Below are 23178 nucleotides of genomic sequence, written 5' to 3' on the forward strand. Positions count from 1 at the left end.
TTGATGACATTTGTTGTTATTATATGCCTCTATGTTGCTCGACATTTGAGCTCATGACATTGACGATAATGCCAGACAAGCCTACCTACCTCTTTGAGAGAGAGAGAGAGAGATAGGGATTCCCTTTGTAGGAGGAGACTAAAAAAAAACATCGTTTTCAAAGATAACTAAAACCCTGGGGTAAAATCCTTAACGTCCTCTTTTAGGTGGCATTTGGTGTTATTTGTTGGGAGTTTCCTCGAAGATCCTGCTGAAAAAACATGAAGAACAATTCATTGGAATGATTATTTTAATATGGAATCCAATGAGAGGATTATTGTTTGTGCGTATTTTTAGTTTTTTTTTTTATTAATGTTTAGAATTGATGTATTCTAATTAAGGATACGAATTATCAAGGGTCTAATAAAAATTTATTTAAATCATTATCAACTAAATGGATATCTTTATTAATATGATTGATAAATGTTTATCTACATATATAGTAATAAACAATTTTTTATTTTTACAATATGCATTTTTGCCTAGTCTGCCAATTAGTGCTTGTTTTCTTTTTAAAAAAAAACAGCAACAAAATGATGATAAATACATTGTTTGATGAATTGAGTTGGAGTGGTATTTTTAAAAAGAAAAAAACTCACATGCTCTATTCTTATTATGATGTTTTTATTTGCTAATACGAGAACAATAATAAAGCCTAGAATCATAAGTAGCATTCAAAATAGATTGATAGAGTTTAATTGTGCTATGTTAGTAAATATTTTGGGTATTAACAATTAAGGGGCTCATGTCATTGAAATGAAAATTATCCTTACTATTGAGGGATTTGTGTATGATGATGTTGTTATAATATATACTATTATACATGATTTTGCACGGGGTGCAAAAATTAAAAGTCAATACTTGATGCTAAGATCTAGATTGTCATATAGGATAATAACACATAATATATTTCTCAAAAAAATAGCATTTTGATGAAAAAATTGATTATAAAAAACAATGAAAAACAAAATTCTTTCCCTTATAGTTAATGTCTATCTACAACTTTGAATACTTTTATATTGAGTTAGCGGATATGAATAAAACACCATATTCTAAACATTTGGAGATAGATCATCGAACTCTCACCAAGATGAAATTTGTATTAAATGAGGAAGGTTCTTAGGTTTCCAAAGACCAAGTTAAAGCTCATGCTGAGGAAGAAACATGATAAGAAAGAAGAACAACATATTAGTATTTGAGGTGTGGATGTAGGCGTACCGAACCATGTTAAAACCGAGTTTGTAATTTTCTTGTGTCACCAAAAAAAAAAATAGAGGAGGGAGGGAATCACCAAAAAAAAGAAAGAGATAGAAAGTCATTGGTTGACCACGTTCTAATGATCAAAAAAGGGAATCACCAATTAGTTCCATTTCATGAGAGAAGTTCTATTGAGATATTTTTTTACCCCTCATCTTAGACATATATATATATATATATATATATATATATATATATATATATATATATATATATATATATATATATATATGCGTGTGTGTGTGCGTGTGTGTAACACACGAGCCTAACATCCTTTTTTATGAGCCAAGCGAGCTTGGCTTGTTTTATTCTTAATTTGTTTTAGTTTTTTCTTTGAATTTTTATTTAAGTTATTAAAATAGATTTATTCAAGATTTTTTTTATTGAAAATTATTTAACTTTTACTCTTTCTTTATAATTAGATCATAGCCCTATTTTACTATATTCCCAAGTGATCTTTTGTACAACTCTTTATTTTTTAAAAAAAGAATTATTCGATTTCATTCATGCATATACTTATATTTAATCTTCATCTAATTAAATAAAAAATATTTTTAAAAAATAAAGTTGTTTGACCATATTAGTAATGTGTTTTGTAGATTAGTCTATGTTGATCCAAGACATCATTATTTCAATATTCAAAAAATAATATTAAAACACTATCACCTTAAATTTTTATAATTCAAATCGGGTTTTTTATTAAGTTGATACGATCACAATCAATCGAGTTATATAAAATATCAACCCCAACTTGATTTAGTAATTTTAATAATCATGATACCACAATCGGGCTAAATCTCCAAGATTGATGCCCATAATTATATGTAATGACTATTTTTTAGTTGTTGAATCAATTAAAGGTTTTTATTTTAAGATAACTTGAAATATATTCGAGGCATATTAATGGTAGCAGCTTGATTTGTCTAGAATTTCAAGGATTGATATTATTATTTTTTTATTTGAGAATTTTATTTTTAAAATTTTATTTGACTTCATCAAATCACTGTAAGAACATATAAATTTAGTTTCAATTAACATATAAAAGTAACCCAAAATTATCAATAAAAAAAAAAAAAAAACTGAATTGCCAGAGGAAGTACGTTTTTAGAATCACCAACCGTGAACTGTGGCTCACCAAACCCGTACGTGTGTGTGTGTGTGTGTTATATTCTAAAGCCATATATGATCACACATATATTTGTCCGTAGACGTATAATGGTTCTCACGCACCCATCAATCATTTTCAATATCAATTTTTCCTTGTTCAAACTTCAAACTTGTACTGATTGAGGGAAAACTTTGGTTTTTTTAAAAAAAAAATTATTTTTAACATGGCAAGTATACTTTCTTTGAGCAAGTCTGAGTCAAACTGCGGCCAAAACGCATGAACGGGTCAACACGGGCGGCTAACCGGCCCTTACTTGCTTCAAGCCTTTTCCATCCACCATACAAAACACACACGTAAAGTCTGTAAGAGAATATTATTAATCAAATTTGTTTCTTGAGGGATATGAGCACCCTTCAAACTGTTAATTCCTCTTATTACATGTTTCTTGAGGGATATGAGCATCCTCAAATCAGTTTACGTATGAACCAATGCTAAATCTTTTTAAGAAAAATATGACATTTACAGTAACCTGAGAAAATTTAATATATTTTTCTTTCAGATGTTGAGCCATAGTCAATGAAAGGAGCAAATTTCTTTCATAGTCACTGGGTCAACTTGCTATATTCTATAGTATAATGGCTATTTTCATTACTATAGATTACAAAACAATATACATAAAACTATGCGAAGCGTTTCTTCCATGTTTGGTTTGGTCTACCTGCAGTCTGCAGGCCCTGCGATTCAACCATTTTCTTACAAGCAGTGTTTTTCTTATATGGGGTTGTGAGGGGGCTGAAGATATAAAGAAGAAAAGGAAGAAGACAGTAGCAAGTCTGATCATGAAAGAAGACGAAACTGATCATTTATGGCGGATTGTATTATTCATGTTCTTAATCTTGATTACAGGTACGTACTAATCTTTTTTGGCTTAGATTCTTTCTTTTCTTGTTCTCATTCCTAGGATTTGATGATCATGGTATTGCTTTATGCTTGTATAGTTGCTTTGATCGATAGTATAAGCCTTGAGCATGGCACGAGTACAATCACTACTCCCTAACTTCATTAATTACAAATAATTTACCTGTTCAAGTTTATTATCCTTCCATGGTGTCCAAAAATATTTTCTGAAATCCTATATTCAAGGAATTGAGATGCCGATGACCTGACTAGAATGTTCTGTTTGTGCTAATTAATTGTAGGTTCAGTGGTAGTGTCTGGAGATTCGCTTGACACGGATAGACAAGTCCTTCTTCACTTGAAATCATTCCTCGAAGAACGAAACCACGTAAACAGAGGACGGTACTCTCAGTGGAACCAGCAGATCTCAAATCCCTGCAACTGGTCTGGAATCCTATGCACACTTGATGGCTCAAGAGTTAGAGGCATTAACTTAGCTGCCAATAACATCTCTGGAGATTTGTATGACAACTTCTCTGTCCTGACGGCCCTCACTTACCTCGATCTTTCTCAAAACACTTTCAGCGGTGCTGTTCCTGGTGACTTGAGCAACTGTCAGAATCTTGTTTATCTTAACCTCTCACATAACATCCTTGAGGGTGAGCTCAACCTGACTGGCTTGACCAAATTGGAGACTCTTGATTTGTCTACGAATAGGATTTTTGGTGGAATTCAGTTCAGCTTTCCGGGAATTTGTAACAACTTGATTGTGGCAAATGTCTCAGCGAATAATTTCAGTGGTGGGATTGATAATTTCTTTGATGGCTGCTTGAAGTTGCAGTATCTTGATTTAAGCTCCAACTTTTTCAGTGGGGCAATATGGAAAGGTTTTTCAAGGCTGAAGGAGTTTTCTGTGTCTGAGAATTATCTCAGCGGAGAAGTTTCAGGGTCAATCTTTGCTGAGAATAATTGTAGCCTGCAAGTGTTGGATTTATCAGGAAACAATTTCACTGGTAAGGTACCAAGCGAGGTATCAAATTGCAGGAATTTGGCTATTTTGAATCTGTGGGGAAACAGTTTCACCGGAGAAATTCCATCTGAGATAGGTTTGATTTCAAGTCTAGAAGGTTTGTTCTTGGGGAACAACACATTTTCTCCGACAATACCAGAGTCTCTTTTGAACTTAGGTAACTTGGCCTTTCTGGATTTGAGCAGAAATCATTTTGGGGGTGACATACAGCAGATATTTGGGAGATTCACACAGCTGAGGTTTCTGGTGTTACACGGGAATTCATATATCGACGGCATAAATTCTTCAGGCATTCTCAAACTACCTAATCTAGTTGGATTAGATCTGAGCAACAACAGCTTCAGGGGTCCATTACCTGTTGAAATCTCTGAAATGCACAACTTGAAGTTCTTGATCCTAGCGTATAATCAATTTAACAGCAATATACCGCAAGAATATGGAAATTTTCAAGGCCTGCAAGCTCTTGATCTCTCCTTCAACAACCTAATTGGACAAATACCTTCTTCTCTTGGAAAGTTGAGGTCACTCTTGTGGTTAATGCTTGCAAACAACACGTTGACAGGTGAAATTCCGGCTGAATTGGGAAGCTGCACTAGTTTGTTGTGGTTGAACCTTGCCAACAACCAGCTCTCTGGGAGTATTCCGCGTGAATTGATGAAGGTAGGAATGGACCCCTCGCAAACATTTGAATCAAACCAGCGGGATGGAGGCATCATCGCCGGCTCAGGTGAGTGTTTGACAATGAAGAGGTGGATTCCTGCAGATTATCCACCATTCAGTTTTATATATACAATTCTAAATCGGAAGACCTGCAGAAGCATATGGGATAGGTTGATTAAAGGGGTTGGCCTTTTCCCGGTATGTGCAGCAGGATCAACTGTCCGTACACTTCAAATCTCAGGTTATCTTCAACTGAGCGGCAACCAGCTTTCTGGAGAGGTCCCTGGAGATATTGGTAAGATGCATAGTTTCAGTATGATACATTTGGGTTTCAATAACTTGAGCGGTACGCTCCCTCCACAGATTGGACAATTGCCACTGGTAGTCTTAAACCTCACCAAAAATACCTTCTCCGGTGAAATTCCAAATGAAATTGGGAACGCCGAATGCATAAAGAATCTTGATTTATCTTGCAACAACTTCTCTGGCACGTTTCCTGTAAGCTTGAACAACTTGAGTGAGCTTAGCAAGTTTAACATCTCTTACAATCCTTTAATTTCTGGTACAATCCCAACAACTGGGCAGTTGGCAACATTTGAGAAAGATTCCTACCTTGGCGATCCACTCCTGAAACTTCCCAGCTTTATCAACAATTCCATGGGTTCCCCGCCAAATCAATATCCAAAAATCGAGAAGAAAGAGCCTAAAAAGTGGGTTGCAGTTCTGGTGCTGTTAACATTGACTATGGCATTATTAATTTGCGGACTTGCTTCACTTATAGTTTGCATGCTGGTGAAAAGTCCAGCAGAGTCACCAGGATACCTCTTAGACGATACCAAACACCTCCGGCATGACTTTGCATCAAGTTCAGGGAGTTCATCTCCATGGTCGTCAGATACAGTTAAGGTCATACGTTTGGACAGAACAGCATTCACTCATGCTGACATCTTGAAGGCAACAGGCAATTTTTCAGAAAGCAGAATCATTGGGAAGGGAGGTTTTGGAACAGTGTACAGAGGAGTATTGCCTGATGGAAGAGAAGTGGCAGTTAAGAAGCTACAGAGAGAAGGAATAGAAGGCGAAAAGGAATTTCGAGCTGAAATGGAAGTTTTAACTGGAAATGGCTTCGGCTGGCCTCATCCAAACCTAGTAACACTTTATGGGTGGTGTCTTGATGGTACAGAGAAAATATTGGTGTATGAATACATGGAGGGTGGAAGCTTGGAGGATATTATATCAGATAGGACGAGGCTAACATGGAGGAGGCGTATTGACATAGCAATTGATGTGGCACGCGCATTAGTATTTCTTCACCATGAGTGCTACCCTGCGATTGTGCACCGTGACGTCAAGGCTAGCAATGTCCTGCTAGATAAAGATGGCAAGGCACGAGTCACTGACTTTGGTCTAGCTAGATTTGTTGATGTCGGAGACAGCCATGTGAGCACAATGGTGGCTGGCACCGTTGGGTATGTTGCGCCGGAATACGGACAAACTTTCCACGCGACTACCAAAGGCGATGTGTACAGTTTTGGGGTACTGTCAATGGAACTGGCAACAGGGAGGCGAGCTGTGGATGGAGGAGAAGAGTGCCTATTGGAATGGGCTAGAAGGGTGATGGGAAGCGGCAGACATGGATTAAGTAGAGCTAGGATACCAGTAGTGCTTCTGGGCTCAGGGTTGGCTGAGGGAGCAGAGGAGATGTGTGACCTACTAAGGATTGGAATAGGATGCACGGCAGAGGCACCACAATGGAGACCAAACATGAAGGAGGTGCTAGCTATGCTAATAAAACTATCATGCTGATTTTCATTCCTTCCTCGTGCTGATTTTCAAGATTAGATGACGATCATGAGTGGTCAGTTGCCCTTCTAAGTTGTCCATATACAAGTCTAGCTACGCTACTCTAACAACATCACAGGAAAACACACTGCACAGATTCTGATTGTACACCAAAACATTCTTCATTTTGTTGGGAGTTGAAAATTCACTCATGAGCAACGCTCTGAACCACAACTTCCTACTTTCTTCCAAGTTCGTTCGGGATATTTTCCATTTCTCTTCGTATATTTGGAACAGCTGCTGTTCAAATATTGTAAGAAAAACTTAAAAATCAAACCAAACCAATGACTTTTCCTCTGTCAAAGAATATATATATAGTTAGAGGAGGGTGTTCGGTGGAGGAGATTTCAAATTCCACGCTTCTAGATATCTTGAATGCCTTTTTTGCTATAAAAAAAAAGTTAAATATAAAAATATTAATTTTCTTACATCACATTATCCCCAACCCACGAATGTTATTTTAAATAGACAAACAATATCTTTACTTTTACCAATATTAATAAAATTGGTGTAGACTTGTAAATTTATTATTAGATTCTATAGGTTCAATTTATAAAGGTATAATAATATATTTGTATAAAACTTCCTTATAAACCAAACCCAATAAAAATATATTATTTAGATTTTTTATTTAAAATTAAACACAAATACTACATTCTCGCCAATTATATTTCTAGCAATCATATCCCAAGAGAACTATGAGAATCCAAAAGATCTAAATTAATGCTTATTTGGTATTGTGTTTTTAATTATATTTGAGTGTGTTTTAAAATTATATTTATTTTAAAAAAATGCTAAATTAATTTTTCTTTGATAATTATTCTGATAATTTTAATGTATTGATATTAAAAATTAAAATATATATATATATATTATATTTTTTAATTAAAAGTAAAAACTACAAAAATATTAAAAGTAAAGAAAGATTTACAAGAGTTCTCGTAGGTTCAAAATCACATCAAGATTTAACTTGTTATTTTATAGAATGATTATTTTTTACTGATTTTCAAACTAGTCATTTTATAAAGTGATCTAATAAGAGTTTTCTAAGACTCAATCATGAAAGGCTCGTATCAGCAAAATTCAACTTAATTTTATAAAAGTTGTTTAGGATTTAAACACAAAAAAAAAATATTTATGAAAATCGTTTAAAACTCAAACACAAAATAAAATAAAAGAGTCCTCTAAATTTTAAAAATTTAAAAAAATATATTTGTATGAGCCCTCTAAACCTCAATCACAAAAGAAAATACGAGAATTTTATGAGACTTAAAAGTATTACCCGAAGGAATAAAGGTTTATAATAGTTTTATTAGGCTCAAATTCCCTACAGCTTTCCTGGGCTAAAAAAGAAAAAAGTTTGCAACAGCCTTGCTAGGCTTAAAATAGAAAGAAATTTGCTGGGTTTAAATTGGCTAAAATCTTGGTAAAGACTCAGATTTGCTGGAGCATTGCGAGGCTAAAAATGAAAAATGTTTGTAGGAGCTTTCCAGAAACAGAGTCTTTAGATAGCTTCTTTATGCTCCGTAATGGAAAACAAAATTGTTGAACTTCGATGTTTCAAATTATTCAACATAATTTTGTCATTCTATACTACTAGACTAGGCAAGCATCTTTCCTAAATTTATAATGGGAAACGAGTTCATGATGCTTCGACTCTGAAGGTAACTGAATAGCACTTGGAACTATTAATTGGACAATTCATGGCTGTAGAATCCACACATCTGAAGAAGAAAAAATTAAAATGGAAAGGAGAATCCACTGCTGATGGGTCTCGTTCGATCTTAAATTGTGCATTCCTGTTTGCATTATGTCTGGTTGTAGCTCCTGTCACCTTACGCTTTATAATATATCTGGTTGTTTCATAAAGCATAATTTCATCCAGGTTGAGAGTCGCCGAAGATTTAGCATCCTTCGATATTGGGATCAAGATGGGCTCGCTTGATCTTCTTTTGAGTGCTGTATCATCTATTTACCATGATTATGTTGGCGCCAATACTAAACTGTGCTATTGTGCCTTGTAAACGAAGTTTATGTCCTTCAATTCTTTTTATGTAGGTATCGTGTTGCAGAGATAGCATGGGTACAGGATAATCCACCAGAAGGATTAGAACAAAGAACCGAAGTGTTCTTATTTTTCTGGCATATTATATGTATCTTCATCTTATCTCTGTTTGTGTGTGCGCGAGTGCATGTTTATTATTTTCTTCTTTTCTGGTAGCGAAGTGACAATTGGTGGGTTAACACCATATAGTACAGGATAATCCACTCGAAGGGGAACAATGAATATCTAATCTGTGTGTATGTTTTCTCCTCTCTTCTTTTCTTTTCTGGTTTTCAAGTGATAATGAGAATGCAAAGACTGAGCCTTAAAGTACACTTTCTCTAGGTGCTAAAAGAGGTACAAAAGAGGATATGACGCGGACTGGTATATCTAAGAACATCAGAACAGGGCTGCAGGATGCAGTGAAAATGTGTAATTTTCATAGATCGGATTGTAGACACAATTTTGTGCACCTGAAATTAAACAAGCACACGTGTACAAATATATGATTTTATTAAATATATGAATGGGTACAATCTCTATATAATATATTCTATCAAAAGAATATGGCAATCCTCTAATTCCTCCCTTGGATTTGATGTATTGTGACTTGATTTATTTGAGTAATCAAGCTAAGATTTGTGCTTTGCAAGAACACGAATTTGGGCGTGTATTGCGAAGCGAGATGTTGTGATTTGATGCTTTGAAGAGTACCTTGATTTGTCTTCAAAGTGTTGTTGAAGAACTCTTATGGGGCGTTTTGGCTTGATCCAACAGAGCTTCGTTCTTGTTAAACTTCAAGCGTAGATGAAGGAGGCTTGAGAACTCTTTGAGAGAGAGCTTCCTTGCTTGAAGAGAGAGAGAGAGGCTTGAAGAAAATTTGTATCCCTTCGAATCCCTTCCTGCCTTTAGGTTGAAGCCCTCTATTTATAGAGATCTGTAGAGGCTCTCAGGTCCTTTTCCAATGCCACGTGGCATAATTTTATTGGTTGGTCTTTATTGACAGAATCTTGCCTTTATGACAAGATATCTTGAATATCTCATCTCAAGTGTCAACTTTTCATTGGTCAAGAAATATTTGAAGACTCATTTGTTTTCCATGTCATTTATTTCAATTTTATTTTATCCTTTATTTTAAAGAATAAAATAACACATGGTGAAATTTGATTGGTGGAAAATTTATGTTTCTACAGATGCCCCCTCGGGACAAGTTCACTTACTTTTGGAATAAGTGGGCATGTCTCGAAAAATATGGCTGTGAGAGTTTTATATTTCCGACTAAAATTTAATTTGATCATATTAGATTTTCACAACAAGCAGATAAATCTTATTGTGAAAATAAAATATAATAATCAAAAATTGAAAATTTATGGATCAATCTTGATTGAGATTTATCAAATCAAATGATAGCATATTCAGGTCCAATTGCTCATTTGAAACTGATGCATATGCAGGACCAAACAAAATTTATCTTTATACCCGAATAGCAACCAACACTTTGACCGGGCTGCATGAATTTTCTTTTCACTGAAAATGGTCACTGTAACATCTTGTTTTAAAGATCTCGTTATTCTGAATCCAATAACGCAGTCTGTTTGTGATTCCGAGTAGCGGTCAACAAGTTATGAATTATGAAAGTTGCAACTCCCTTTTCTCACTGCTTTGGGAACCGTGCCCTCCATCCTTAATTAATTTCAACCTTTTCCTGGAAGAATGTCCAGAGAGCAAAATAACTTTTCACGTAAATTGCTTTGTTTAATTGACTTTCTTTTCTAAATGAATTGCTTAGAGTGAATTAGCTGCTAAGAGTAAACAAAAGATCCTCCCATACTGATAGCCTGACTTAGCTTAATTGACCCCTTTTTTTTTTTTGAATGAATTGTCCAACGTGAATGAATTACTAAGAAAGAGACCAACACAATCTCCTGTACTGGAAGTCGACTTTGCTATCACAGAATAAGAAAAGACTTTGTTTTAGATTAGGAAAGAGTCACTGAGGCGGCTATAAAAGAACATTACATTGCTCTTTTCCTGTTACCCACCACGCAGCACTTCATGTTGCTTTTTTATTAACCGCGTAGCATCCACCTGGTAACCAAACGTCTCGCTTCAAAATCAATATCCAACTTGATGCTTTGTGAAGATTGTCAAGTGTCTGTCAGTATCTACGGGCAGAATTGGGGATATCATTAAACCAAGTGTGGTATTGCTCAAGTTTGGATTTAATTAACGGTGCAGCCTCAACCTAGCAATACTTCTGTTTCTTCACTAACAGTGCAACCTTCACACAGCAGTCCTGGTATGCACGTCCTCATTCCTCATCTTGTTTTATTACAACCGCACCTCTTTTTGCTTTGTGTGTATGCAGGATATAATTCTGGGTTGTATATAGATTCAAAAAAAAAACCTATAGAATTGGATGTATTCGTCTGTTATAGACAGATTCCACATGATTTATATGCAGAACCTCATCAAATATTAAAGTTTGGATGCGATACAGATTCCACTTAATCATTCTTCTTACTGTTGTCAGCATTGCAAAACTTTTAACTTGGATGTCCATTGTGCTTACAAACTAATCGGAGCAGAATTTCAACTTTGTTGTTTCAGCCTGTGAACTGGTTTCATTCACGTAGTTTCTCAAGCTTTATTTGTGAATTTACATGATCTTCGAACCAGTGGTCCAGAATTGCAAATTCCTTGCTCATCAGGCATATTCCTGGTTGAAGTTGTTGCAAGGGATTCAACATCCTTGTCGCCAGTGTTTCCTAATCACTGCTGCCATAAATTATGATATATTCTCGGCCCTGAATTGATAGCTCATGTGGTGTTCTCTCAGCTGTGGTTTATTTCTGCAAACATTGCTAGTTCAAGGCGAGTTCTCCCATTGCTCTAGAATTCATCAGACATGAGCGCCAAAGCAATTCTACCATCTCAGCCTTATAAATAAAAGAGCTTCTGCAAGTTTTTTTTTTCTTCTTGTTTGCATCAGAAATCAACGTTGTTTGCGCGTCTAGTCTTATAAATTCTTCCTGCAGCTTTTCAATGTTGAAGAAAAGCATATTGTTGACATGTGCGTGTTAACCAAAAGCAACCTTTTATGCTTCTGCAATTACATGATCGATGGCGCGAACTTGTTATTGAAATAGACTTGGCTAAGCCTGATTGAGTTATTGGTGAGCCCACCTGTTTCCATTAATTAACATCTATTCTTATTGCAGGGCCGCAGGTTTCTTTGGGTGATTTGAATTCTCTTGCCATAATACTTCACGAGCCTTGGTGCTTGCCGAGTTGTTTCTTAAGGGTCACGGTTGCTTTTTTTTTTTTACCACGTCATCAATTTTAGCAAGTCATAAATTTCTTAACATTGGAGCATTACTTTTCTTTGGCTCTTCATCAAGGTAAGTTCTTATTCTCTCCCTCTTTTTTCAAATATGCATTTAATTCATGCATTTTTATATGTCTTCCTTTTCTTTTTAGATGGTGCTTTTCAGGAATTCTTCTTCTTCCACTAAAAGATTCTTAGTAATTGATGAGAAGTACCGTCGGACAAGCCTACGCGTATATGAACCTGCTATTGGTCCATTTGCTAAGAAGCGGTCTTCTGAAAGCATCAAGCATTTGACTTCCTGGTCATTGGAGACTTCTTATGAACTTTATGGTCATGGTGGTTTGCCTCAATCAGCTTTACAACTTCAATCCTCCTTTCCACATTCAACAACTTTTCTAGCTGATCTGCCGTCATTAGACTATCATAAACGTGATGGAAATGCTACTTGCAAGGATTATTTCCCAATCTCCGATGCACTTGAGTATACTCCCAAGTATTGGGAATGGACAGAAGATGTTTTGAAATATTACGAGCCAATCCTCGAGAGGGCACATATTCGAGACGCTATTTTTGCATCCCTTTTTACATATGACTGGCAGATGAATGTTATCCTTTCTTTTTATAACCATTGGAATCCTGCTACCAACACGCTATCTACCCCGAATGGCGAGGAATCCATATCTCTTTGGGAGCTAAAATCATGTAGCGGCCTTCCTATTTTTGGCACTTTTTATGATGAAGTCATCCCTTCTGCTGATGAACTTAATGAAGCTGACAAGAAAGGACGTTCTTTTCTTCCAAAGAGCTGCAAGTACCTATTCATCGCCTTTCATAAAGAATGTCGGACCATTGATGGTGACCATGTAATGACCCTTCAAGATTGGGTAGATTTCTGGTTTCGAGATGACTTGAGATACAAGGTACCTTTTTCTGTGGGCAAGTCTAGCGGATCCAATAAGACTAACTATCCTTCTGGCTCAATTGATAAGTCTCGTGTTCGCTCCAGCAAATTCATTCATCCTTTTAAGGAGCTTAATGTCCCTTCTCATATTCAGGATGAAGTTTATGTAGCGGCTTTTCTTTCATGTTGGCTATGCAAATTTGTATTTCCTAGCAAGGATGTTGGTTTCATTCGTCCTAGTACTTTCAAAGTAGCATCCATGATGGCAGCTGGAAGGCAATTCTCTCTTGCGATACCAGTTCTAGCAAGTATCTTCAAAGGTCTAAAGGAAGTCCAATCTGCATTAAGTGTGACTGCACGAGACATCCCTTTTCCTATTCATTTTCTCAGCAGTTGGCTTGCAGAAAAATTTGGCACCCATCAAACAACAATTAGCCCTACCAAGTTAGTTGGGATGATGAAATATGCCGGCGTGGGGTTGGCAAAACATTTCAATGAATCTCAAGCTCATGCTCTTTTCAGAGATCCCAAGAGAGTCATATTTCCTGCATTACTTCCTCTGGCTAAAGTTGGGGTCTTATATGATGATGGCAACTTGTCAATCCTCGAGAGTGACTACTTTATGTGTATTCGATCCGGCTATCTGACTCTTCGTTATGATGATACTTTTATTATTGAATCTTACTGTCCTGATAGATTCAGTGGACAATTTGGGTTTTGCCAACATATTCCCCGTGACTTTGGAGGGAGAACTGGAGTCCCAACCTTGGAGGATGTATCTCATCTTTGGCATAGTTTTACTGAACTCAAAACTCATTCCCAGTGCAAGCTTCCGTTGCCCTCAAATGATAAACTTCCTTTGGTAACTAAACGTTACATGGATTGGTGGACTCCGAGGTGGTCCAAAGTTTGTTCTCCAGAGATGAAGATCATTCTTAAAAGTCCTGCTAATGTTGCCATAGTATCACGAAGGACAAAAGAAAAGAAGAATGACCCTCTCTTAACCAAAAAGAAACGATCTTCTCCTACCTATAAAAGAGACAAGCGGGTAGTTGATGTTGATTTAGGCAAGGAAGATGGTACTCGAACATCTGCCCACATAAATAGGACACCACTTGTGATTCCTAGTGTAACGAGAGTGAGTATTTCAAAAGATCATCTTAATAAGAAATCTTCTAACTCCTCAGGGGCAAAGGAAAGGAGTGCACAATCCTTTTCTCCGCAATTGGTAAATAAATACTCGTCTTTTTTTTTGTGCCTTATTAATTCCCTTTTTTTATTGAGATGCTCATAAGGATATGCATGTAGCAGGAGGAGGAAGATAATGTTGAAGCAATCTTAAATGTTGAGGATAGTGAGCATGAAAACAGTGATCATCATTGGAAACGTTTAAAACGTACCAAAAAAGTGTTCAATCCTTGCAGCTCGGGTTTTCTCCATGGATTCCCTAGTGCATCAATCATGCCAGAAAATATTGATGAACTGGTTCGACACTTTCCCTTCTTTTTTTTTTCATATATTAACCCCCCCTTTTTTTTTTGTCTCAGCTTGGTCAACAAGACTTGGGGAATGATTTTGATATGTATATTGGGCCAGAAATGAGTGTTGCTTCTGTTGCTAGCCCTAACCCTTTCAATATTTTAGCTGCTGGGATGGGAAACTCTCAATCTTCATTCAGTTTACCACATGAGCAGCCTAATCCACCTCAACCGATCTTTAATATAGCGACCAACTTGCATAATCTTGGATCTACTACTGCCTTTGAACCTTCAGGAGTCACTAGGTATTGTGCTGATGACATAATAAGAGAGATAAGATCTGAATTTGCTATCAAGTGTTGGGAGAGCATCAGAAATAAGATTGCTCGTACACCGATCCATTATATTCCTAACCTGGCTGGTGAAGTTGAGAAGATCCTCCTCTCCATTGAAGATATAAAGGTTGATTGCTCTTCTATCAGAAGAATGGTGACCGAGGTGATTGAGGATGCTAAAAAATTTATTCACTTAGAGTCTTCATTATCTCCTATGCTGACATCAGAGCAACGAGCCTTAGATGTTGAAAAGCTTGAAGTGCAACTTAAAAATTCAGAAGCTTTTGAAGAGGAGGCATCTACATCCATTTCTATTACTCATGCTGAGATAACAAAAATAACAGGACAGTTGATGGAGTTGCAGAGCAAGAAGACTGAGTTAGAGTCATCTCTCAAGGCGTGTGATGAAAAGCTTTCTGAGAGAAAAATCATTACCTCTGGCATTCGAGCAGAGATCACCACACTATCATCTTCCCCTGTGATAAGTGAAACTGACGCAGTCATTCTTCAAAAATTAAAAGGATTGTTGGAGACCAAACAAAAGGAGATGGAAGGACATAACTGGAAACCGTAGTATGATAATGGTTTATTATGCTTTGGAATTTTTTTGTTTTGGTAACATCGGCTTATGACTTTCTGTTGAGGCTACATACTTTATGTAATAGAATTCTTCTTTCTATTAATAAAGTCTATATTTTGCCTTCTCTTGTGTCTTGTTACCTAGATTTCCATGTTACGATTGTGTTTTGAGATTTATTTGTCCCTCTTCTCTACGTGAACAATCATATGGGTTCAAACAACTTTAAAGGATGGTGCGACTGTACTTAGAATAATTTCTAAGTTGCCTACGTACCTTTATGGATAAAGGATCAAGTCACAACGTAGTTCAAAAGATTTTTTTTTTTTTTTGCATAACTGTACTTGGAATGAATCCCAAGTTGCCTACGTACCTTTGTGGATAAAAGGATCAAGTCATAACGTAGTTCAATTTTTTTTATTTTTTTTTTATGCCTTTCACAGTTTTAGCTCGTGCGGGTCAGGAGCTACATCAGATTTCAAGCATAGTATCTTTTCAAGAATTTGCCATTGATAGGCCCAATCCTCAATCCATTCTCATCAACAATCTTGTAAGCTCCATTGGTGTAGACTTCTTGAACCACATAAGGGCCATCCCATTTGGAGAGGAACTTGCTGCCCATGCGTTTTGACATGATTATCGGGCGTCGTACTGCCAAGACAAGATCCCCTTCTTGAAAGGAGCGTGGTCGCACCTTCTTGTTGAAAGCTCTACAAAGTCGTGCTTGATAACATTCTAGTCGTTGTTGTGCCTCAAGACGTTTTTCATCTAAAGCTTCAAGCTCTTCAAGGCGTAGGCGAACATTGTCTTCACTGGAAAGTCCTTCTTGGATCGCAATTCTTAAAGATGGAATTTGACATTCTAGTGGAAGAACAGCTTCAACCCCATATACCAGGGAGTATGGAGTAGCTTGAGTTGGTGTTCGGAATGTAGTACGATAAGCCCATAGCGCCTCCCCAATTCTCTCATGCCAGTCCTTCTTTGAGCGATTCACCACCTTCTTGAGAATGTTGCATAAAGTCTTGTTAAAGGCTTCCGCCAAACCATTAGCCGGAGCATTGTACATAGAAGAGTTATGTTGTTTGAAACTGAACTGTGCACACAACTTGTTCATGGCTGTATTGTAGAATTCCTTTCCGTTATCGGTTATGATGTATCTTGGTACCCCATAACGGTAAATGATGTTTGTTCGGATGAAGCTTACAACTGTCTCTTTCTTGACCTCTCTTAATGCTGCAGCTTCTGCCCACTTGGAGAAGTAATCTGTTGCAGCCAATATGTAAAGATGCCCCCCGGAGCTTTTCGGCAATGGTCCTACCACATCAAGTCCCCAAGCATCAAAGGGCCAAGAGGCAACTGTCGGGTGTAAAGGCTCGGGTGGCTGGTGGATCAAATTAGCATGCAATTGACAACTTTGACATTTTCTAGCATAGTCTATGCAATCCTTCACCATTGTTGGCCAGTAATATCCCATTCTTTTGATCCGGAAGTGAAGTTTAGGGCCTGATTGGTGCGCTCCACAAATCCCTGAGTGAGTTTCTTCTAGTGCTTTTGTTGCTTCTTCTTCTCCGAGACAGCGCAAAAAGATTCCGTCAAAAGAGCGTCGATAAAGAGTGTCTTGGAAGTATATGAAGCGAGAAGCTCTTCGCCTCACCTCTGTCTTATGGCGTAAGTCTTTAGGTAGTTTTCGATGTCTCAAATAATCGATAAGCGGCTGACGCCAGTCTTCTCTTTCAATCTCGTAGACAGAAACTACGCCCACTTGTTCTTTCACTTCTATGTCATGGCTTAGTGGTGGAACGACCCATTTTTGACATACAGGGACTTTTATCTCCTCACTACATGATGTTAGTGTTGACGCCAGATTTGCCAAGGCATCAGCTTGCTTATTCTCTTTTCGCGGTACATGTTCTAAAGTGACACAATCAAGTGATGTTATCAGTTTAAGTGCATACTTGTGATATGGGATGAATTCTGGCTTCCTGACTTCATATAGTGAGAGGAGTTGTCTGATGACTAATTGAGAATCACCAAAAACTTTAAGGCGAGACATTTTTATATTCACTGCCATTTCCAACCCAAGAATCAAAGCTTGATATTCAGCCATGTTATTAGAACAACATTTGGTAAGTGAAAAGGAGAAAGGCAAAACCTCCCCTTCTGGTGTGATGAATATAACCCCAGCACCGGCTCCATCTTGTCGTGCTGCGCCATCAAAGAACATTTTCCATGGTTCTGACAGTTCAATAAACAGAACATCCTCATCAGGTAGGTCTTCAGAGAACTTCCATTCATCGGGAATGGGATGATCAGCCAGAAAATCAGCCAGTGCTTGCCCCTTGATAGCTTTTTGTGAGACGTAGACAATTTCAAATTCTTGAAGCAATAAAGCCCATTTTGCCAATCTTCCTGATAATACTGGTCTTGAGATGATGTACTTGAGGGGGTCGGCTCGGGAGATTAATTTTACTGAATGTGCTTGGAGGTAATGCCTTAACTTCTTTATTGCAAACATCAATGCTAGACATGTCTTCTCTATTGGGGAATAATTCAGTTCAGCCCCATTTAATGTCCTACTAAGGTAGTAGAGAGCACTTTCCTTGCCTTCATCATTTTGTTGTGCCAACAACACTCCTAAGGAACGTATTTGAGCCGCAATATAGAGGATGAGTGGACGTCCCTGTACCGGTGCTCGAAGGACAGGTGGGTTCAACAAGTATTCTTTTATCTTGTTGAAGGCATTAGTACAAGCTTTATCCCAATAGAATGATGTATCCTTCTTCATTAGGTGGGTGAATGGTTGACATCGGCCCGCTAAGTTAGAAATAAATCTCCGTATATAGGCCAACTTTCCTTGGAGACTCTTCAACTCATGGATGTTTCTTGGCTCCGGCATCTTTAGAATGGCCTCGATCTTAGACTGATCAATCTCAATTCCTCGATGTCGAACTATAAACCCTAGGAATTTGCCTGAGGACACACCAAATGCACATTTCAATGGGTTCATTTTTAGTTGGAATCGACGTAACCGTTCAAACACCAAACGAAGATCCTGCAAATGATTTTCCTTTTCTTTTGATTTCACCACGAGGTCATCAACATAGCATTCAACATGTTGGTGAAGCATATCATCAAAAATCTTCTGCATCGCCCTTTGATAAGTGGCACCTGCATTCTTTAAGCCAAAAGGCATGACTTTATAACAATATATCCCTTTTGGAGTTCGGAAAGCTGTTTTCTCCTCATCTGCGGGTGCCATTCGAATTTGATTATAGCCAGATGAACCGTCCATGAAGGTTAATCTCCCATGACCCGTGGTAGCATCTACCATGATTTCAGTAATTGGAAGTGGAAAGTCATCTTTGGGACAAGCATTGTTAAGGTCTCGAAAATCCACACAAACACGCATTTGGCCATTCTTCTTTTTTACTGGCACAATATTTGAAATCCACGTAGGATACTTGACCTCACGAATGAAACCTACTTGGATAAGTTTATTGACTTCAGCTTCAATCTGTGATATAAGTTCAGGACGAAAGCGACGCTGAGTTTGTTTTACAGGTCTAGCCCCATGTTTCACTGCTAATTGGTGGACAGCAACCCTTGGGTCTAAACCTGGCATTTCATCATAGGACCAAGCAAAGATATCTCGATATTCCATCAGAAGTTCCATGTAATTCGCTTCCTCTCCAGATGATAAGTTTGCATTGATGAAGGTTGGTCGTGGGTTTTCAACAGTTCCTAAGTTAACCTCTTTAAGTTCATCCATTGTAGGCTTATTTTCTGATTCAAGGGAAGATGGAGCCTCCTCAACATCTTCTTCGACGACAAACTTATCATTATCATTTTCTTCAATAGTGATGTGATTTGAAGTGAGACATATTATTTCATCTTCTTCTTCTTCATTAGAGGGGTTTGTTATCACTATTGTGCGTGTTTTTCCTTTCAATGTCTCTTCAGCACTCACCACCCATTCACATTGTCTCTTCATGCGTGAAGGTATTTTGCTACGAAGAACCTTTGAATCACCCATCAAACTTGTTTCTTTTGACATGGATTGTCCAAGTCTTGCAAAGACTGGTGTGCGTTTTAGCACCCTTCCATTATTTTGGGTTCCAATCCTAGTAAAAACAGAAGCACGACTTGTAGTTCCACCAAGACGATCCCAGACTGAAGTTCTAAGAGGTGTCGGCTGACTTTGTTGTTTGTCCTTCACTTCTTCCGCACTTATGTACCATGAGGCTTCTTTATTAATATGAAAATACAGTGGTGTGGAAGACTCATATCCAAGACCAGCCCTCAAAGTTTTGCTAGAAGTTTTCTTCTCTCTCCATGCCTTTCTAGTCCTTGCAGAAACTTGTTTATCTTCAAGTTGAGTCGTATCACCATCCTTTGATATCTCGTTGATGTCTTCACGACTATAGCCAGCCCTGGCTAAAAGCTTGTAAGCATTGGGATCAAAACCATTTGACCGTTTATCAGGGAGCCCTTTAAGATTTATCACCACCGACTCAGTTTGATGAACAAACCCTTTTAGTAAAGGTTTTGAAACCTTGTTCAAGGCAAGATTAGTAGCTGGCAAGGTCAAGTTTTCAAGCTCTTTATTGATCTTTTCTTCATCCTTTGCAAAAGAAGACTGACCCTCTTTTCTTGCTGATACTGGAATATATCGGAGTGCCGTGGCTTTACGTGGTGGTTTATTATCAACAAAGTTTTCTACCACCTTTTCTTTTCCTTTATTCTTTGTTGGCTGAGACACCCCTTCATTTGCAGATGACTTATGCCCTTTTGAGCTTTTAGAGTCAATTATTCCCTCTCCTAAGTGGTCAGGTGGTGATCGTAGTTCTTCCATCATATTTGACTTGAAATAGAATTTTGCGTCTGCAAAGTGAGCTTCAGCTATGGTAAAAGGATCGGTGTCTGCCATTATCTTTCTTACTTGTCCATCTCGGCAGTACTTAAAACATTGGTGGAGTGTTGAGGAGATGATACCATTTTCATGTATCCATGGTCGCCCAAGCAACATATTGTAGGTAGTTTTGGCATCTATGACATGGAAAAGTGCATTGGATTCCATATCTTCCATGTGCATCGCAAGTCTTATCTTTCCTATAGCATTTTGCCCTCCTTGATTAAAACCTTGAATCATCAGATGACTTGGGAAGAGTTCATCCATAGGAATCCCTAGCTCTCTCATGGTCTTAAGAGGTAGTATATTGACCGCCGAGCCATCATCCACCAAGATGCGATTCACTATCTTTTCATCAACATATCCTTTAATGAAAAGAGGTCGGTTATGGAGTTTTGATCCAAGCAACAAGTCTTCATCGTTGAAGGATATCTCTGTTGTGCATACACCGTGAGATAAGTTTGAAGAGTCATCATGACTTTTCTTCATGACATAATCAATAGGAGTTTTCTCTTCATCAACCTGATAGCAAGCAACAGGTACATTTTCAATTCTTTTCATTTTTGTTGGCATGTACTCATTCAGTGTAACAGGCTTTCTTATACTTTGAGCTGAAAAATCCTCCTTTCTAACTGGTATGGATTTTTGTTGAGTTTTTCGGCGTATCGGCTCACCAATTAGCTTCCTCACCATTGAGATCCTCATTCTTGTTGGCTTTGTCATGTGCATGTGCTTCCTCCTTCCTCTTCTACGTGTGACTAAAGTCCATCCTTCATCATCATAATTTTCAGACCATTCAGGCTTTAAGTCGTCAACTTGAGGTGTGAGGGTTATACACGGAGTTTGACTTGAGGATGCAGTGAAGCTCATCGGGAAAATGGCATCAAGTCTTATAGGTTCACAGGAGCCGAAACTTATTGTAGAGAGTGATTGACATGGTCCTAAATTGACTGTGGTTGTGATATTAGAGGCTGCTATTTCATCATCAAACACGATATCTCCATTCTCGTGTAGCCTCATGATCTTGTCTTTCAACACAAAACACTTCTCTACGGGATGACTGATTAAGCGATGATATTTGCAATAATTCGGATTATCTACTTGGTTTGCTTCTTCAGGGCGTTTCACCTCCGGCAACTCAATGATATTTGCCTCAAGCAGATCATCCAGCATCCTAGATATGTCTGAGTCAGGGAATGGATACACTTTTTCTTGTCGCTCTTTCAATGATGGTTTCTTTCTTTCACCTTTTTGAAAAGTAGTCGGCGTTGTATGATCATTCCTCTTAACTCCAGTTGGTACCCTTACAGCAGTCGAGTTAACTACTAAAGATTGCTTTCCCTCGACCTTCAGAGTGCTCTTTCCGAATCTACGACCTTCAGGCTTATTTCTTTTAGGCTCTTGCATAGGTAACAATGAACTTTCAGCCGCCGCAATGCTAAGTTCCATATCATGTGCACGAGTAGCCAATTCTTCGAAAGACTTTGGTTTGATGCCTTGTAGGATATATCATAGTCCCCAATGCATCCCTTGAATACACATGTCTAGCGCAGAAGTTTCGGTGAGTCGATCTCTACAGTTGAGGCTAAGGTTTCTCCACCGATGAATGTAGTCGATGACAGGCTCTTCCTTCCACTGACGTGCATTAGTGAGTTCAATCATGCTAACCACACGACGAGTGCTGTAGAAGCGGTTAAGAAACTCACGCTCCAACTGCTCCCAAGTATCAATCGAGCAAGATTCCAAGTCAGTGTACCAATCAAAGGCATTACCTTTCAAGGAACGAACAAACTGTTTTACCATGAGATCACCATTAGTCCCGGCATTGTTGCAAGTCTCCACAAAGTGAGCTATATGTTGTCGAGGATTTCCCTTGCCATCGAACTGTTGAAACTTTGGTGGTTGGTAACTTAGAGGCATCTTTAACAGGTCGATTCTTTGGGTGTACGGCTTCGCATACGAATATGAGGGTTGAATTGAGCTTTCCACTTGGTCTGTGATGGCTTCCTTGATGAGTTCTTTCAGTTGATTTGTGGTGAAGATGCCATCAGTAATACCATGTATATTCTTCACAGCTCCGATTGCAGACTCCTCAATGGCATCTAGTTGATTTACTTGAAAAGCCTTGGTAGTCGAGGTTTGGCCTCCTTCGTTCAAGCTCTCCAATTTGTTCATCAACTTTGCTATCTCGTGGTCTTTTGCCTTGAGTGAAGTCGAAAGCCCCTCGACGAGTTTTGTCAAGTTAGCCACTTGATCCTCTAAAGATGTTGTCTCGGTCATCATCACTGACATGGTGCTAGAACCCGAAGCCTTACTTGGTGATTGACACGGAGAAGTTTCCATAGGTGCATTGTCAAAGTCGCCTTTAGTGCTGAAGACAATTTCGCGCGCCTCACTTGACTTTTGTAGTGGAGTTGCTTGTGGCTTCATCTTTGAGGCGACATCTTGTGCCCCTCTTGCATTTGAAGTTGATGTTAACTTGAGAATCGGCCTAGTTTGTGCATACAACTCGACGATGGATTTTGTTTTCAATGGCGAGGTTGAAGAATCTTCAATAGTATGTTGGGGACTTGAATCAATGGCCTTGTTGCTCTTTGAAGCGACAATGGTGATCATGTTCCTCGTAGTTGCCATTGAGAGTTTTGTTGAAAATTCTTTCTTGAAGGGAAGAGATGAAAGGTAGAGAGTCCCCAGTGGAGTCGCCAGAAATTTGTAGACACAATTTTGTGCACCTGAAATTAAACAAGCACACGTGTACAAATATATGATT

General features: G+C 38.0%; 1 protein-coding gene across 1 annotated transcript; it reads left to right on the forward strand.

Annotated features, from left to right (window-relative positions):
• The first annotated feature begins 2771 nt into the window (after positions 1 to 2771).
• LOC133675447 (probable LRR receptor-like serine/threonine-protein kinase At1g74360) lies at positions 2772 to 7133 on the forward strand. The gene is made up of 2 exons (XM_062096817.1): positions 2772 to 3310; positions 3604 to 7133. The coding sequence occupies exons 1-2, from the start codon at positions 3040 to 3042 to the stop codon at positions 6795 to 6797; spliced, it is 3465 nt and encodes a 1154-aa protein (XP_061952801.1). The 5' UTR covers positions 2772 to 3039; the 3' UTR covers positions 6798 to 7133.
• Positions 7134 to 23178: the final 16045 nt, after the last annotated feature.

The sequence above is a fragment of the Populus nigra genome, chromosome 16 (assembly GCF_951802175.1).
Source record: "Populus nigra chromosome 16, ddPopNigr1.1, whole genome shotgun sequence".
Lineage (NCBI taxonomy): Eukaryota > Viridiplantae > Streptophyta > Magnoliopsida > Malpighiales > Salicaceae > Populus > Populus nigra.

Bases quoted from the DNA above. Each gene is read 5' to 3' on its own strand.
- LOC133675447 (XM_062096817.1), top strand. From the start codon at position 3,040: ATGGCTATTTTCATTACTATAGATTACAAAACAATATACATAAAACTA. The intron at 3,311-3,603 runs GTACGTACTAAT...AATTAATTGTAG, and splicing joins GTTCTTAATCTTGATTACAG to GTTCAGTGGTAGTGTCTGGA.